At 38.9% G+C, this 18,196-nt stretch overlaps 1 protein-coding gene across 5 annotated transcripts in view; it reads left to right on the top strand.

Moving 5' to 3' along the window:
- The window catches only part of NOS1AP (nitric oxide synthase 1 adaptor protein), a 66,644-nt gene that overhangs the window by 5,538 nt on the left and 42,910 nt on the right, over positions 1-18,196 (top strand). For 2 of the 5 annotated variants that reach the window (XM_088153797.1, XM_088153796.1), the window contains exons 2-3: positions 8,887-8,958; positions 17,978-18,070. In XM_088153797.1, coding sequence (XP_088009923.1) covers positions 8,887-8,958; positions 17,978-18,070 — 165 coding nt within the window. Of the gene's footprint in view, positions 1-8,886; positions 8,959-11,711; positions 11,735-17,460; positions 17,884-17,977; positions 18,071-18,196 lie in introns of those variants that run through there. The other 3 variants (XM_088153799.1, XM_088153800.1, XM_088153798.1) reach the window with 3 other exon arrangements.

Here is an 18,196-nt window from a genome sequence, read left to right as displayed (position 1 = left end):
ACTCCTAAGTGTGCTTGAAGCTAGAGCTAGTCAGTATATGGTGTGAATCAAAATCTTGAATGGTAGTTAATTGCAAACATCACTCTTCCTCTCTCATAAACCAGCCACTTTATTAAAATGAGCAAACCAGGTTTCTGTTAAATTATTCATAGTTATCATATGCTTGTTGGCTTCTTACACAAGATGGCAAACTGCATGAAAGTTGGAACAACAATGGCTGTTTTTAATTAGTAAAATCATCTTCTGTAGGAGTTCTGTAGAACTCTGAATGATTACATTAAGCAAATGGAATGAAAAAACTCACCTTAATGGATGCTTTACTGGCCAAGGGCCATATAAATCAAATGAGATGAATGTAGGCTATCCATCTGGTATCCTGGTATTTTATTGTTCAGGTTCAAACACTGATTAGGGAGTATTTTGCTGCTTTTCTGTTTAAAATATAATGGAGAAGGAAGTTGCAGCAGTGAACTAATTTGATAGAAAACTAAAATTTGGCCAAGGATTGTTAATTATCTAGTACTCTGTTTTATTTTTAACATTGTCATTTCCTACTTTCCTTCCATTGGAAAATTCAGAAGTGGCTATCCTAGCTTGTTAGTAATACAAAATCTCTGTTAATTTAATCTCCCCCTGAATTCTATTTAAAGATGTGGATTTTCATATATCACCCAAAGTCAATATATTGCAATGGACCCTAAGGAGAGCATTTCAGAGTTTTAGCATTGCAACTGAAAAGGCTCTGCACTTTGTTCCCAATGGTTACTGTGAAGTTTGGAGCAGGATGCCAAAGTCTTTAAAAGTATAAACAAATACCTTGAATCCATATTTGGTAACTAGTATAAATCACATTTGACAAGTGTATGGACTGCCTTGTTCCAGACAGTAGCCTGGGAGTGATACTTTGCATCAGTTGAAATTTCCAAATATATTTCAAGGGCAGCCCTACATAAAACTTATTACAATCTCATCATTTCTGCTGATGCTTGACTTTAGCTGACCTGTCTTCTTTCAAAACAGGCTCTTTTAAAGAATTATGGGAGGAATATGCTGAGAAATGTGGAGAAAGCAATTAGAGAATGGAGTATTTATGCCTTCTTCAAAGTGACACATGGCCATCTCAAATATAAAAAAGAAAGGCTTCATATTCTGTTGTGTACCAAACCTTAGGTGAAGAACTTTAGAAAATCTTTGCTTGTCCTTTGTTTGTGTTTTAGCACCTCATAAGGGATGTCATTTAAATAAAAGTTGTTGGGGGCAGAAATAATGTGCTGTGGCATTGAATAGCTTAATTGTAATGCTGGTATCCTGGAGTTTATCAAATTCCATCCCCCAAACTTAATTCTAGGAAGTATTTTCATAAGTAACTTATTTCTGGAGGTAGCAGTAGCTGGTGGTGGTGATTGAGTAGATAGGATTGATGGGCATACCATATCAAGGCAGCAGAAATCCAGATGATCACTAGATGATCGCCAAGAGTTGGATGTAGTTGTCTGAGTTTTTTAAACATATATGGGTCTCCTAAATTTCTGTGTTGTTTTGGTCTTCCAGGCTGTTACTTTTTACTACTTTACCATTTCTTTACATGCAGGAGTATGTGCATCTATAAAGACATCCTGGTGGAAAATAAAATTGTGTAAATAAGAGAGGCAAGAAATATTTCAGAGAAATAATGTAAAATACACATAGTAACTGCATGCTGGTTCTGCAGAACATTCAATTTTTACACTGCTGTTATCAGTATTAAACCAAAAACTGTTTCTTCTCTTTGTTTAAATTACTTGCAGTTTTCATAGAGCTTCCAAAAAGATAATTATCTTTGAAGCTAAAAATTTTTTCCCCTATATTCTGCAGAACTGAATATTACTAAACGTTAGATTGTGCATCAACTGTTGTGTAATTAGCTTCTTCCTGTGATTGTTCCAAAGATTGTGATACTCAGATATGGAAAAAGGGTGAAATTGCATTATACTATCTTATATAGTAATGATATTTTAAAAGAAAACTCTTAGAATTGTTTCTTTGGCAGTTTCTGATCTCTCCATCTTGGATTTGACACATGAATTATCCAAGCCATTCAGAAATTACACAATAAATGAGATGTTATAAATCTCATTTGACTATGGTTTAACTAAAGTGAGTGCAGTGCAATTTAATGACTAAATATTTTTCAAGGAAAATAGTAAAAAAGGGGAGAAGTTGACACTGCTGTTGCTACTAACTCTAATCTTTATGGTGATATTAGACTTTTGAGTTGGAAAATGCATCTTAAGTGAGTCTGACAGCAGGTTGATATAATAACTCCAGAGAAGAAGCATAGCTATGTGTTCCTAAACATGATGATGCCAAAATGATGACATTTGGGTCATGACATCATGATAGAAACTTTGCTCTTTTGCACATGTTGAGCATTGTACGCATGTAGGTAAGGAGTAGAGTTTGTGTTGTGACATGACAATGTACATTTTATCCATCCCCCCCACCCCCACTGCTTCTGTACAGACACCTGTGAACAAAAGTATGATTTCAAAAGATAAGTTATTCTCTGTTTATCATGCCAAACAATGATTTTCCTTGGGAGAATCAGTTACAATGGGCTAATATAGGAAACTGATCAACTGATTGTAATGTTCATTCAACAGATGTGCTTAGATTTATATATATGTATGTATGTATGTATGTATGTATGTATCCCTTGCTTTCAATATTAGTTGAGCTAGACTGTAATAATAAAAGAAATTAAGTATCAGAATAATAAGAATGAAAATCAAATCATAGCAATTGTTTAAAAGCAGCGGTGTTGAAAGATTGTGTTGGTACAATATGCTAAACCCAGTCTGGAGTAAAGTTGGCAAGGGTTACTTTTAATTCAAAATATCCCCAGAATATTTTTGGGTTGAATCTATCTATCCTGGATAGTCATACCATGTAAGCCCAGAAGAGAGGGTTAACTTCCTCTTGTGGCTGATTTGTATAAAAGTGAATACATGGAGTATCTCACTCTTGGAATTCCCTCTGTCTGATTATTTTGCTTTTCACCCCAGAAGGTGGCTGGGGTGGGTTAACTTTCTCCAGTTTTGACTGTAGAGACTAGAACGTTTTTAAATAAAAGACTAGCAGAAATTGATATAATCCTAACCCCCTTTACAACGGTTGGTCTTCTTGCAAAAATAGTCACTCCTCATTTATTTGACAAGGGCATCCCTGATTATACTTACTCCAAGCAGCAACTGGGTTAGGCTTAGAAGGGTTGAAGGAATCAGGTGTATTTAGCTTTGAAAAAAGGCTGTGATAGCACTCTTCAAATACCTAAAGGATGTCCCTTAGAAGAAAGTCAAGTTCCTTCTCATTCCAGAGTGCAGGACATGGAATATTGAATTTAAGTTACAGGAAGGCAGATTCTGATTCAATATTAGAAAAAAAACCTTTCTAACAGTACAGTAAGAGCAGTTTAAGTAGAATCAGTTAACCAGAAAGGTTAGGCATTCCCCTTCAATGAACTGTGTTCATAGGAAGGTTAGACAGCCATTTGTCTGGGTTGCTTAATTTGGATTGCTGCACAAAGCAGGGGGTTGGACTTGATGTCTTGAATTGGCCTTTCCAGTTTTGAGTTTCTGTGATTTAAGCCATAGGGCAGCACTACATACCAAAACAAGAAAATACTAGAAAAATATGAGAGACAGAGAAAATACTAGAAAAGTCTTACATTTTTCTACAGTATTCTTGCTTCCTAAGGAAAAATTCTGAACTTCAGTGAAACTTAACTAAACAAAGACTCGTAAGGTTAAAAGAACAATCAGGAAATAAAGCCAAGGTAACATTTTGAAATAGAAATCACAATACTTGCTGCAAAACGGCTCGTTCCTGTCTCTTGAACTGTAGTATCGAGATGGTAGCTACAGCTTTCACGTGTTCTTGAAAGGCTTCCCCCATATATATTTAATTGCAGTAATTTCTCTTCAGAAGTTATACATGTGTGAATGACAGCAGCCAGAATGCTGTTTTACAGAGAGTAGTGCACTAGTCCTAACACAAGCATTTCTGACTACGGTCAACATGTACCTTTCCGGCTGTAAAATCCATTGCACTTATGCAAGTCTTCCCTATGGTTCACATCAGTCTTGCTTCTGTCTTTTCTAGTTTCAGGACCTACTCACTGAACCTTCTCTGCCCAGTGATACCATATCTGGGAGGCTCAGCAAACGACCTATTCAGTTCTGTTTTCACAAATAGTTATAAAAACTGAAGGTCGAAGGGAGATTGCTACAGTTTTGCCTGGCATTTAACTTGCAGTATGCTATTTTCAAACATGTGAACAGCAAATACCATTAATTCAGAATGTCAAGTTCATAGTATACTATAGCAGCCAGCTACTCCAAGATTATTTGTTGTTGTGTTATTCATTTCATTTTATGTTATTATAATCTCTCTTCCTAAATAGCTTAGGACAGTTCACATTAACATTTAAATTATTTAAAATACATAAAAACAATGGAAAATATTGAAATCACCATAAAATCCATATTAAAGCCATTTAAAACTACTACTAAATATTATTAAAAGCAAGGCTGAAAATATGTATCTTTAAAGCTCTCTTGAACTGAGCATTTTCCACCATCTAGGGGCGATGAATGAGAAAGACTCATCTCATGTTACCATCAAACAAGCTGGTAGCATCCAAAGATTTATTTTGATGTTACTGAACAGTGGAGATTCAGCAAAATGACATTCTCTCAATCCAGAGCAAAGATATTTAAGTGGTAACCAGCACTTTATATTTCATCTATGGACAATTGTTTAAGAACAGACTTAGTACAGTCTCTCTAAGTAGCTCCAGAGACTAATTTGGCTACTGCAACTTGAGCCAACTGAAGTTTTCAAACCTGATACCAAGATAGCCCTAAGCAAAGCTCATTGTAGTAGCTACAAATGTATTACCGGTTGATACACCAGTGTTTTGAAATTGTTCTCTTCAAGGAATAGGCACACAGCTAGTGAAAATTTGCCCCTAACCAGAGACTAAGCCTGGAACACCAGGAAGAGAACAAACTCCTGGAGGTTCCCAAACTGCTAGTCTGTTCTTTCCAGGAAGTGTAACAGAGTCCAGAACAGGAGAAACTATCTATCCTCCTCACAGTGAGTATGTTTGCCTTACTTAGATTCCACTTCAGTTGATTACTCCTCATCCAGCATATAGGCAAACATTGGAAAACAGTGATGTGAAGAAATAGACTTGGGTATCATCTGCAGATTAATAACACTTAGCACCAAACCTCATGATGACCTCACATAGGCATTTTATGTAGATGTTAAAAAAAAGAAAAGAAAAGAATGGAGCCCAGAGGAATTTGTCTTTGATAGCATAAATTATAACTTAACAATACAAGAGTTACAATTAAGTCTTATTAACACAATTTAAATATATGGCCCAAAGTTAAATGTTCTTTTTCTTAAATAACTTTTTTCTGAGGTGAAAAATCATTTAAGAGAAATTGTTCTCCAAACAATCCAAGATATTGGAAAGAAAATTTGTAAGAGTAATAAAATATCTGTTGCTTGTTATCTCTCTCTCTCAAGCCTTAATATCTCTTAAAATATTCATTCAGGACTGAACACAAATTAGGGACATTCTGAAAACCTGAATTGATGATAAGAAGTGAGTGACTTCACCAGTTAAGCAAGTAGTGGATACTTGGAAGCCTGGTTTGGAGTCAGAATATTGGTTCGTCCAGCTCAGGATTGTCAGCACTCACTGAAGACTCACTCATTCACTCCTGATTTCAGAGTCAGGTGTTTCTCAGCCCTACCTGGAGATGTCAGGAGTTGGGCCCAAGGCTATTTGCATACAAAACACAATATTATTATTGCTGCTGCTATCTATTTTTCAATTTACATTTATATCCCTTCTTTTTGCTTATATAAATATGCATGCTCTGCCACTGAGATTCAGCCTTACCTCTTGGAAGGGACAGGGAACCTCTGTTCTCCCAACTGTTGCAGTGCAGGAAAGTGATTTTCAGTAATACCTGCTGCTTTTAGTTATTATATGTATGGTTTTGATCTGTGGTATAGTGAGCTAGAATTAATTTTGGATTTGCCACTCTGAAACTCTTAAGCAGGACTCATGACAATATACATGAGTATATTCCAGATGATTTCTGTTTCAGGCATTGGCCAAATCTGCATAGATGCTTAGTATAACCATGATGAAAATAAACCAGGTATCATACATTGAACCAGAGAGGGGACCATACACTTTCCTTGGAATAATGGTGCTTTCATCCTGTTCAGCTGGAAGTGACATTAAGGAGAAGGAAGAGATGAGATGGGCAGGGCTACTACAAGTGGCACTCTGAAGGGCCTGATGGGTGGGTGAACAATGCCTGGTCTTATTGTTATTGCTCTCCAGCTTGAGACAGTGTGAAAACCTTGGAAGGCACTCTTATGCCCAGGATCTTTAGCCTTTTGGATGCTGACCAGTGAGGATGGGCCAAGCATACAGGAAATTCTTAACTCATCTTTATGAAGAACAAGCTAACAGAAGATTTACAAGCTTGTGACCCAGGTCTTTTCTGGCCTGGATTTGCCCAGAATTGCGAGGGAAAGTGATCTTCACTGGTCAGCATTCCCTTAAGGTAGGGTTAGGGTTTGGGGGAATTAATCTCTCTGTACATACAAATCTTAGTTGAAATATTGCATAATATACTTCTGAAGTCTTCATTCCACATTTTGAACGTTAGTTCATCAATAAAAGGTACTGGAATATATCTTTGTTTTTGTAAAATAATCCTGGCTGCATGATTTTAATCTACAGACAGCAATTTTACAAAGTGGTTGTGATTGATAAAGGAGTTTCTTAAGCAAGGAAAAATCTGACGTAGACTTATTTCTTGCAGCCTTTTAACTCCTCCCAGTCAGATGATGGAGAGATGCCCTTTTTACTCATGGGCTGGAGTTGAGCACACAGCTGAAACTGCACTCTGGAATATCTAAGATGGAGGTTTAAGACTTTTGATCAGGGCAATGGCTTATCCTATTGGTTTTATACATAGCAAACCTCCCTTTCTGTGCTGTGAGAAGGACATCCACAGTATTACTTCTTAGAAGAAAGAGAGGGGGAAAGTCTTTCTCAGCTTGCCTCTTGCTATTTTGTCCTCATTCCTGTTTTCTATTCTCTTCTTCCAAACACCCACTTCACCTTATCAAGTGCCCCTGAATATCCTGCTTAGCTACACAGTGAAGAAATCCTGTATCTTCACAAAAGTGTTTCCCAGTTGGTGGAATTATGCTTACTCAGTGGTGATGTCCAGGAAAAGTAGGAAATCTTTTGGTGTTTAAATTCAAGAACAGGGCCTTTGGACTAAGGAATTTTTGCCAGTGCAGTGGCAGACAAAGCTGGAATTGAGAAGAAGAGGAAAAAGACATGAGCGTTTTCCTCCCATTTCACCCATTCTGCAGATTTGATATGGATATACTTAACCATCATGTTACTCTCTTTCAGGACAAGCAGTGTTACGCAGAGTGAAGAAAAGGAATAAAAAATAGAAAGCCATAAGAAATTAAAGGCATGAGATTGGAAAAAGAGACAGCTAAATTTAGCTTACCTCAATACCATTCATTACATGTCTCCATCTATCTCCATCCTTGCAGACCATCCTCCCTTCTGCATATCCATGCAGATTCATGCACTGCCTTTTGTTTTTTAAATGTATTACTTTTCTTTTTCTTTTTTAGAATCTCGTCAGCTTGATTCAGCCATAACTTTTTCAGTTTTCTCTTTCCTCTTGACTCATGTATTCTTCCTTCATATATTTGTTTTACAATTCAGTCCAAGTCTTTCTCTTTACATGACTGAACTACTCCAAAGTCCTTTTGCAGTTTTATATTCAGCACTCATAAATTTTTTACTCTCCCTCTCTCTCCTTATTTCACCACACACACTTCTTAAGAACCCCATTCCTGTTGCATAGAACTTTTATGTTTTTCCTGAGAAACCCAATTCTCAGTTCCATATAACAAAGAGGAGAAGCAAGCTCTTATACACAGCCTTTTCCACTTATTTTGACAAACATTTGTTCTTCACAATAGACCATACATTATGACTTCCTTTCTACTAGCATTTCTGCTATTTAAAATATGTTGATACATTTCCCCATGTTTCCCCATGTTCCTCTATTTGCTTTACTGTTTTACCATTTTTACGTAACTTTCAGTTGTTCATTTTCCTTGTCCAAAACAATTTGCAATGATGTTTGATACATTCATTTTCAGATTCATGCTCCAAGTTGAGTCATACAGTCTGCTGAACATTATGATATACGTACTATATGAAAGTTCAGGATGCAATTTCTGTATAGACTGCAAAATAAGATTTTTATGACATATAAAACAGCAAGCATAAACTTTCACAGGTTGCAGCATATTTAAATGCATGTTGTAGCTTCCTCAATGAATTGGTATCCATCTCTCACCCCAACCTGGCTCTTTCCAGATATATTGGGAATGCCCTTCCATTCCCAACACATCTGGAAGCATAGGTATCCAGAGCAAGCCCCTGTGCACAGTCGTGTCACTGTGCAAACCCTACCCTTACTTGTATCCAGATTTCTGGTACAAGTATGTAAGTTGCAGAATTTGCAATATGCATCCTGTTGTCCTCCCCTCTCACCCCACAAATGTTTGTGTCTGGAGGGTACTAGGTTGGAGAAAACTGGTATATGTATTTCCTGGGTACAAAGAGAAGTAGCAATAAGATATGTTTGGTTCGGGAGAAATGTACTTGAAATGTTTTCTTGCAAAACAAATTTTAGCCATGCATCCTTGTTTAGAATACTTCGGGTACTCTGATATTCTGCTCTAACTTTTCTCCTCTTTCTCCTCCTCCAGTATATTGGCAGCTTAGATGTACCTCGGCCAAACAGCAGGGTAGAGATTGTGACTGCTATGAGACGCATTCGGGTAAGTGGTGGCAGTGCTATTCCAACTTGTTTATAGATCTCTACAACATTCCAAAGAGAGATTGGGGTGCCTGATTCACTGTCTCTGTTGTTCAAATGTGTACATTTCCCCCTTAAATATGGATCCTGGGTAACTGCAGTATTACCACTGTATTCTGAAACAGAATATTTTCCATCCTGTAAATTCCCCCAAATCTGGCTTTATTCAGGAGGAGAGTAAATTAATAGCTGCTGTTAGTAACCAAGATCATATGGGTGGAAAATCTAATAGGGTATGTCCCTCTGAATCAACACAAGCATGATCAGTTTTGAATGCCTTAGGGGATTCATGTATTTCCAGTTGATGGGTCTGTCTCTCTTGGTTTCTGGATACATATGTATGCATACATGCACATGCACACATATTGCAGACTTTCCTTCATCCCAGTTGGAGAGAGCATCCTTTGAAAATCTGGAAGCACAGTGCAGTTATCCTTTGAAAGCCACACTGGCTATCTCAGCATGGCTTGAAAAGGTCGGCCAGCATTTGACAAACTGGGATGGGTGTGATAGATGAAGAGATGGGACTGCTGAGAGAGGAATTACAGCCATGACAAGGTGGGACTATTAGAAGGCAACAGTTAAAGCAGTTGGATTGACAGGGAAGGGGGAGTCATGGCTGCAGTCTTCGCACTGCTAATAGCAGCTCTGGAACAGGGCATTCCCCCTGCTACCCAGGTGTTGGCTGATCAGGGGTGTAAGTGTGAAAAAAGATCAGCCCTGGGCAGAGTAAAATCCCTAGACCATGGGTCAGTGCAGGGCTCATTTCTATGCCATGTATAAAATTTATATTAATAATAGGTTTGATTATTAATATATCATTGTGGCATCATTGGTGGGCATGATTCTTTACAGAGTAATACTAAATTGGCCAGTCTCTGCCTGGAGGAGTTTATCATAAAAATTCAGGGCAGAGAGGAATAGGAGGAGGGTGGAGATATCAATTAGCAGGGGAAGATTATACATTGCTCCCACACTTTGAGAAAGCAGGTGTTGGGAGAAGCCTTAGAAGCCTTTTAATCTGTATCATAAGGAGGCCTAACAGGTCTGCATTTCTACATAGTGGTGGACTCCCATCAGTGTTGAAGGAAGGGTGCTTTGTTCACTGGAAGACTGGAAATTAAGTATTGTTGACTGAGGATGTTTGATCTGTACAGACATGTATTACTGGTATCTAGATCTCCCCTGCTCTGTCATGTGCTTACAAAGAAAATAATAAAAATGCCACATAGCCAGTTGCTCTGAATTCCTTCTTGTGATAAGAGGCAAAAAGGAAAGGGGACTGAGATCATAGGGCTGAAAGAATCAAAGCAGGACATTCAATAGCATAGCAATTTTTATATGTAGAAAGTCAAGTTTTTTAAGGGCCTCTCAGTTACAGGTAGGTTGACTGTAGTTTGCTAGATCTTGCTGGATCTTCCCTTACCCTCCTTTAGAAATGGGAACATTTGTCTTCCTCTGGCACTTCACCAGTGGTCTAAAGATTCTCAAAGGTAGTACATAAGGAATAAGCCAAACCACCAGCAAATTGTTTCAGTACCCTAGGATGAAATTCATCTGGCCTAGGAAATGTAGATTAATTCAAAGGAAAATATTTTTCTTTTTAAGTCCAAGATATATGTCTGACTACAATCAAGAACTACAGCATACATGATTACTTTCCCCAATGTGTATGTTGTTTCCACTTCCTAACTAAGAATTAATCTACCTTTCTTTGAACTGATAAATACTTGTAGCCTCTTATCGTGTGAATTTGGCCATTTGCTGTTCCAGTTCTTTGAATTTTTCTCCAAGGACTGCTTCAAGGTTTCATTTGGTGCAAATATATGCTAGATTGTTTTCAGACAGAAAACATGTTAAGCCACTGGTTTCAGTGTTTGACTCTGCTGGTCCATAAAGATCACAATGAAAGTTCACTTTCATGTTACCTATGCTATTCAAGTGAGTATGCCAGTTCAAAATATGCAGACATTTCTTTTAATCAAAAAGTATACAATCTTTTTTGTTATTTAAAATGGATATGAACAGTTACTGGAACCTGCTTTGCATATTTTAATGGGACAAATGTAAACATCCATGGACCTGTGAACTTCCTTCTAGATGGTGTCCAGATCAGTAGGTTCCATATTTTGTGGTCATGCTTAATTGACTGTTACAATTGGTAGTGGCAAAAACTTTGAACGAAGCTACTGTTTCAAGAATATATTCCTGTATGACTATTAACTTTTTAAAAAGAGAAGAAAAATTCCCCAGTATATACGACATACAAAGGAGCAGACAGGGCATGGGCCATTTCCTCCCTTGTGACTGATGGCATCATCCAACTATTGCTGTCATTGCCATCAACTATTAATAGTAAAGGTATCACCACAGTGATTGCTCTGTGACATTATTGGATGCTTTTAATCACTGTTGTGGAAATGGCATTAACTGTTCTCTGTATATGCCTTGGCAATAATTTTCCTGGTCCCCTGTCCTCCTTCCCCTGGTCTCCCTATACTGAAAAACTTTGGTGATTTTGCTTCAGATTTGCTAGAAACTTGGGCAGAATATCTACTGCCATCTCTACAGCTTTTTATTTCAGAGAAAGTATTAATCTAAACAAGCAATGCATCCTTCCCTTTAGTCTTTGAAAGTAACTCTGGGGCCCATTTGTTCACTGTAAAAGCATCTTCGCACACTGAGTTGCTCCTCCTCCCATCTACATGGTCTGAAGAAAGCCTGGCTCTTAATACTGGGTGAGCCTAATCTCTATTTTCTTGCTACTAACTGGAGAAAGTACGTTAGCAATTAAGTGGTGCTCTGTTCTCGATCATGATTACAACTGAAACTTCAGCTGTGCCGCTTTATCTAGTACAGTATATATTTCTCTATTGCATCACTGCCCTCACTGCTGCCCCCACTATTACTGGCTCTGTGTCCAGATATTCCCTGACAGCCAAGCCCTTTCTCCTCCAAAGCCTAGATAAGCCATTTCCTCTTCTACCAGGGTTTCTTCGCCAGGAACTAGCTTGTTTTGGAGTAGGACTAGGTGCCACTCATAGTATCTGTCTTATCTGTACAGTTGATGCCCTAATGTTTCTGTAATATCACATATTACAGTAGATATTTTGTCAATAGTTCATAAAACTGCCTGTGTCTAATGGCTGGAACTGAAACTTTTGGTCCCTGTCTTGTGACCAGTAGCACTATAAGAGAAGTTTTTCTCCCTGGAAGAACCTTGGGAGAGGCAGTGGTAGGCTGGCTGTTTCGTGCTATCGGTGAACCAGGCAGTTGAGGAAATGGGGAGGTGTGCCAGATGATAGGCTAGGGGACCAGGAGGAGGAACAGTCATTAGTGCATCATGGTCAGAACAGTGAGCCTAGGAGGGAATAAATCCTATGAAACCCATTCTGGAAGATTTTGCTGGCTCTAAGGTCTGTGTGGAAGAGAGACCAGACAGCTAAAAGTACTAGCCTCAAGCATGTTCTGTATTTACAACAATGCCAGAAGCAGTCTTAGAAAATAAAATGGTGGGTGTCTGCAGGTCAATGCTTTGTTTCTTTTCTGGTATGCTGGTGGTTTGTGATTGACAACACATGTACTGTGGCAAAGGTTTTGTGAAAGTGCCTGTAATATGCTCTCAGCATTCTAAGTGTATCCGTGGTCTCAAAAGGGTTGGGGACCCTGGGTGTGAGAGACCGAGAGCTGTACTAGTATTCCCAGTTCAGTTTTCCAGGAGGGCTCTTGGGATTCCCAAGTGACAGGGCTTGTAGCACCAGAACCCCTTCCTTCAAGTCAGCTGCTTTTTCGTCTCCATTGAAAACCAAAAAGGACAGGCTGATTTGGTATTCTGCTCATGCTCTTTCACCTGCCTGGTTTTGCCAGTTGGAACACTTCCCAACTCCTCCGTTTCCTGCTCTGCTTTATATTTCTCCCACCTCCCGTGGCTTTGCGTGAAGAGTAGCGGCTTGTAGGAAAGGGGGGCCTTTGGCATTTGTCTGGAATGCTTGGAATTGCTGTATACTGTAACCTTTCACCTTTGCCTGTATTAAGGATTTTGTGATCCACTGCCAAGACGCTTCGCACAGTGTTTGAGAATTAACTTGAATTCCATTTGCTAACCCATTCTAGCAAAACAAAAAGCACTAATTTGAAATGCAGTTCACTTCTCCTGATGATGCTTCTCAAGCTCTTCTCTTTCATGTTATCTTGCTCTGAAATCTGTCCTAGATTCATTGTCTGCTCACAGCTTAAAGGCTGCTGCAATGAAGCAATTAGGCAGGGGTTGAAATACCAACTTCCTATTTATTTTTAACATGATATACATTGATAGCAAACTAAATTTTATATCTGTCAAATTCTAAATTCTATACCTTTTTTTGCCAATACTTAATGTTCAGTACACAAGACTCAGTGGGTGTGGATGAACCTCAAGATTTGTACAAAAGCGAACAGTGTTAACAAAACAAAAACCTAATCATGCTCAGCCATAGAATGCTGAGGGGTTCAGGAGTGACTACCAATGATGTCTGCTGATGTCTCACAACTCTATCTTGATAGGATTTAATCTGAGCTTTCCTTCCCTCCAAATCCTCATAGCTTCTAGGCCCCAGAGAATCTACAAATGTACATTTGTTGCACAGTCAACATAACTAGAAATAAAACAGACAAAAATGTGATCCCGGTGAAAGACTTTTAAAAACTGCAGTATCTCATAAGTGTGTTTTACCTCTGAAATGCTCCATTTTTTTCCTGTTTATCCCTCTGTCATCTTTTACTTTCCTTAGTGGGTTTTGAAAAATCAGTGTAAGTATTGTAGAGAGTCTAAGCTCTTTGACACAGGTTTTTGGCAAGATAATATTTTGCTACACTGGGTATTTTGAGCCCATCAAAGCAGACATTTTGAACATTTATAAGGATTCTGAATTAATTGAAGTGCAAGAGAATGCTCCATCTTCTATTGTTGTTCTGCTACAAATAACGTCTTCACCTCCACTTCCCTCAGGGTAGAGCCAGATATCCAAGATATTCTGGTTGGTTATTAGCTTCCTGTTCCTTATTTGCATGAAGTACCAGCTAGATGGCAGCACCTAACCAACCTTGGCTGATCTTGAAAAGCCAAGTAGGGTTGGATCTGATTAATACTTAGTTGGGAAAAGAACAGGAAATTCCAGGGCCTAGTTTGTAAACTAAACTAGGAAGTTGAAAAACTGTTGAAGAAGAACAAAATAATGAACCACTTTGGAATTGTTGACAAGAAAATTACATGTATCCATAACATTTTTATTGGCGTGAAAGTTCAAAAAAGAGCTCAATGAATATGGATTTAAAATTTATATAATACTGCACTAAAAATTATGCATATGACTACTTCATGTCATATCAGTTGAGTGTGAGACTATTCTAAACAACAATTTTATTTCAAAAGAATGACAATAATAATAGCAATAGTAGAAACAATAATACACTTGAATCAAACTCTTAAGGCATTTCTCATAATGATTTGGCCTGAAAAGGCAGGATAAAATAGCTCCAAAGCACTAAAAGTCACCAGAAAGCCAAAAGGCAAGTTTCACCATCCTCTGTCTTCTAAAATAAAAGAAACATATCAGGATGGGAGTGGCAATAAAGCATTAACTATATGTTGGCATGATAAAGGGTACACCCCAGAAGAGTGCTTATCTGATGTGTTTTAATCTTCTTTACGTACTGAAAAAAACACATTATGGAGAGCCATCCTGAACTTCAGGTCTTGCAACAAGTCAGTAGGCATCAGACCTTCAGAATGGAGTTATTAAAGTGAATGACGGAAGCAGTTCTGCCAGATGACTTTCTAGGTTCAGTGGATATACAACAAGGTAATCCCCTTGTTCCAGCCAATTTGGCAAGGGGAATGTGACTGAGAGAGCCAGTCAGGGTATGATGACCACAGGCACCAATCTCATAGGGTAGGAACCCAAAACAGATCAGTGCAGGAAACATCATCCCAGTACAAGTCCATGCTGCTGACCAAACAATTGAAATAGAGAGAAGCATGGCTGGACTTGAAACTGCTCTCAAACTAAGTGAATGGGGTTCTCTGCCCCAATGGAGATGAGAGAAGAACACCTGTGACATCTACTAAAACATCTGGGTATCCTGTCTCAGGTTCTGTACACCAACCTAGAATAGCTACAACTATGTGTCTGGAAATTGAGCAAAACTAATTACTGAACATATGCATAGATCTTCCAGGTTCTGCAGTAGAGACCATCTCAGTCCCAAGATAACTGGCCACCGCTATATTCTATCAGTTGATTTGGTGTGCTGTTGAATAGTGGTACAAAAGATAGAAACTCATGGCACTAGTCCCTGGACTATTGGGCTTCCTACAGGCAGGGGTTAGCAGCAAGTATTTTGAATAGAAAGGCAGTCACTTTAGCCTCTGTTCTCCTGAACATGATAGGGGGATTCCTTTCAGGCTACCTTCATGTGCCCAACATCCTTAATAGTAGCTCCATCTCTTATCTGCTGTGATTCACTAGTTCCTCTGTGTGGGACTTGGCATTGGTTCTTCGGCTGTAATGATGACCTCTTTGATTTATTAGATGTCTTCCTGTTCACATTCTTACCTGGAAAGCAACCTTTATTGTTGGCAGCTCTAACATCAGGTTGGGGAGTTCTACGCATTAAGGGCATTCTATGCATTTTCTATCACTCAAACTAGTTCTAAGGTCAAGTCCCTTCTTCATGCCCAAGGTCAAATCCAAATTCCAAGAGATAGTGCTTCTTAACTCTGCTTCCCATATTTTTGGATAAATACTTAATCTAGCCTTCACACTTTGGAAATGTGGAAAATTTTCTTTTTATTTTGACAGTCGACATTTATGTTGCATTTTCTCAACTCTTATCCCATTGGATAATCTTAGCCACTGCTTTTTATTGAGAGGTTGCATATGTCTAATCTCTGCCTTTCTACAGACCAAAGGCACTTGAAATACTGCTTTTGTTGATTATTTGAACCATCTGTTGATGAATTCCTGTAATGGTATGTGGGGATGACCTTGGGAGACAGAAGGAAGAGCCACAGACTAGACAACTATCATGAAAAAGACATCTCAGCCCACAGAAGCAGAGGGGGCCCTCCCTAGTTTTCCAGAGAGTAAAAGTAAAGGAGGGGAGAAATACTTTGACACTTGCAAGTTTCTGTTAATGTAACCTTACAGTAAAACCAGAGCTAGTACTCCTAGTTGTGTGGAGTATCTCAAAGGGCTAATATCCCTTGCAAGTCTGAAAGTATTTCTCCCCTCCTCCCCTTTTACTCTCCGTAAAACTAGGGAGGGTCCCTTCTGAAATGCTTCCCACACCCCCTCTACTTCTGTGGGCTGAGATGTCTTTTGCATGATGGTGATCTAGTCTGCGGTTGTTCCTCCTGTCCCAAGGTCATCCCCACATACCATTACATCTCCTTAAATGGGTCGTTGTCAGCCCATTGAGGTAGTTCAGGTCAGAAAACAAACTCCACAAGAAATACAGGAACTCTCATTTATTGACATTGTAGCCTATATAACAGAATCTTGAAAGCCTGATAGCATTTCCCTTTCTCTCCTTCTTATACTAAAGGAAGTCAAAGCGGAGCAACTTCGATTCTTTCTCATGCTATCTTGTCTTCCTGGGCTAATTCATGTTTCGCAAATGACCTTTGTGTTCCTTCCCCAAGTCAATTACATAATTCTTCCAATTATTGAGAAGGAGGAGGGGAGTTATCTATTGTGTGAGTATGTTTCACTGGAGGTGAACATCTCTCCTCTTATATGTCTCTTCATTGATTCCACATATATTGTAATATTTTATCATCAGTGCTTAGTATAGCAATAGGTCCTGTTGCTAACTTCCTTCAGCTGGAGTTATAACATTAGCCTGGGGCAGACAGGCAGGAAGTAGTGTTGATCAACAATATGCATCAAATGGACTGTTGGGCACACAACTGATTTAATCCACACTTCCATTGATTCTTAATGGCCTATGCAGACATGGGTGCCCCATGTTCCAAGACGATTTTCTTAAAAGAACAGTGTGTGTGTATGTGTAAGTAATGTGGACGTGTGCACATTTGTGGGATTCTTAAGTATTACAAGGGCTTGGAGTTGTTATAACTAGTCAGGCACTAAGCTGAAACTGGACCATGGTCTACCTCTTTTTTTAAACTAATCAGATAGAAGCTAAATTACTCATGAGGTGAACTGGGAGTTAAGTCTGTCAAACCTCCTGAATAATCACTCTGAACTTCTGCCTTACTTGTCCCTTTTCTCTGTAAAGCTTGCAGTGGTATTTCCATGATGCATTGTAGTAGTCGACCTGCAGTGCTTTCTTCTGACACTCTGCATATAGAGCATTTCAACAGAGCCCTTGGCTTTGTTGCTGTTATGTTGTGCAGCAGTTTTAAGCTGTCACTTGAGTGTTTCCAGTGCTGCTTCCTGGGCGGATGAAGAAGGGGGAGGATGAAGGGAGAGTTGAAAAATCTGCATTCCAGCTGGTACTTTGTAGCAAAAGAAAATGGTGGCTAGGAGAGGGAAAAGAGCAAAGCCACCTCTCCAAAGACCGGTAGCAAACTGCAATGTTAGCAGGAAGTATGAAAATTGCAGAAACTGGTTCAGGGCAGGAGTTCCTGCTAATGGGAAACTGCCCATTGCAAAACTCTTTTGTTCAGCCTTTTCTTTGGAGCAGTAACTGAGCTGAATTTAATTGGAACAACTTGCAAAGACTCCATAAGCCCAATTGCATCACAGAGACCCAGAAATGTAGTATTACTCACAGATCATTTGTTGCAGAAGGGGGCTGTGTGCCTTAATTATTAAGTGGCTACAAGGGGGACAGCAGCAGTTGTGAAAAAATGAGGTGGACCTTGGGGGCCCAGGATGTATTGGTATGTCCTATAGTTGTAAGTAATGTGGACATGTGCACGTTTGTTGAACATTACTGAAAGGGGCTTACTAACACCTGTGTTTTGTTCCTGACAGTATGAATTCAAGGCCAAAAGTATAAAGAAGAAGAAAGTAAATCTGTTGATATCTGTAGATGGTGTGAAAGTGGTGCTGAAGAAGAAGAAGAAGGTAAGTTCTTGATTTCTAAGACCTTTGCCCTGTAGTACAGTTAGAATTCCTTTTTGTAAATTAGAAAGAATCTTAACTACTGCTTTGGAAATTTTGGTCTCTGAAACATCTGTGCATTACTAGCCT

This window comes from Python bivittatus, unplaced genomic scaffold (assembly GCF_059951505.1).
Source record: "Python bivittatus isolate LINGU-HERP-01145 unplaced genomic scaffold, Pbiv_v1 ctg000700_np1212, whole genome shotgun sequence".
Taxonomy (NCBI): Eukaryota; Metazoa; Chordata; class Lepidosauria; order Squamata; family Pythonidae; genus Python; species Python bivittatus.
Note: the sequence above shows the minus strand (reverse complement) of the source record. Positions and strands in the feature narration are given on the sequence as shown.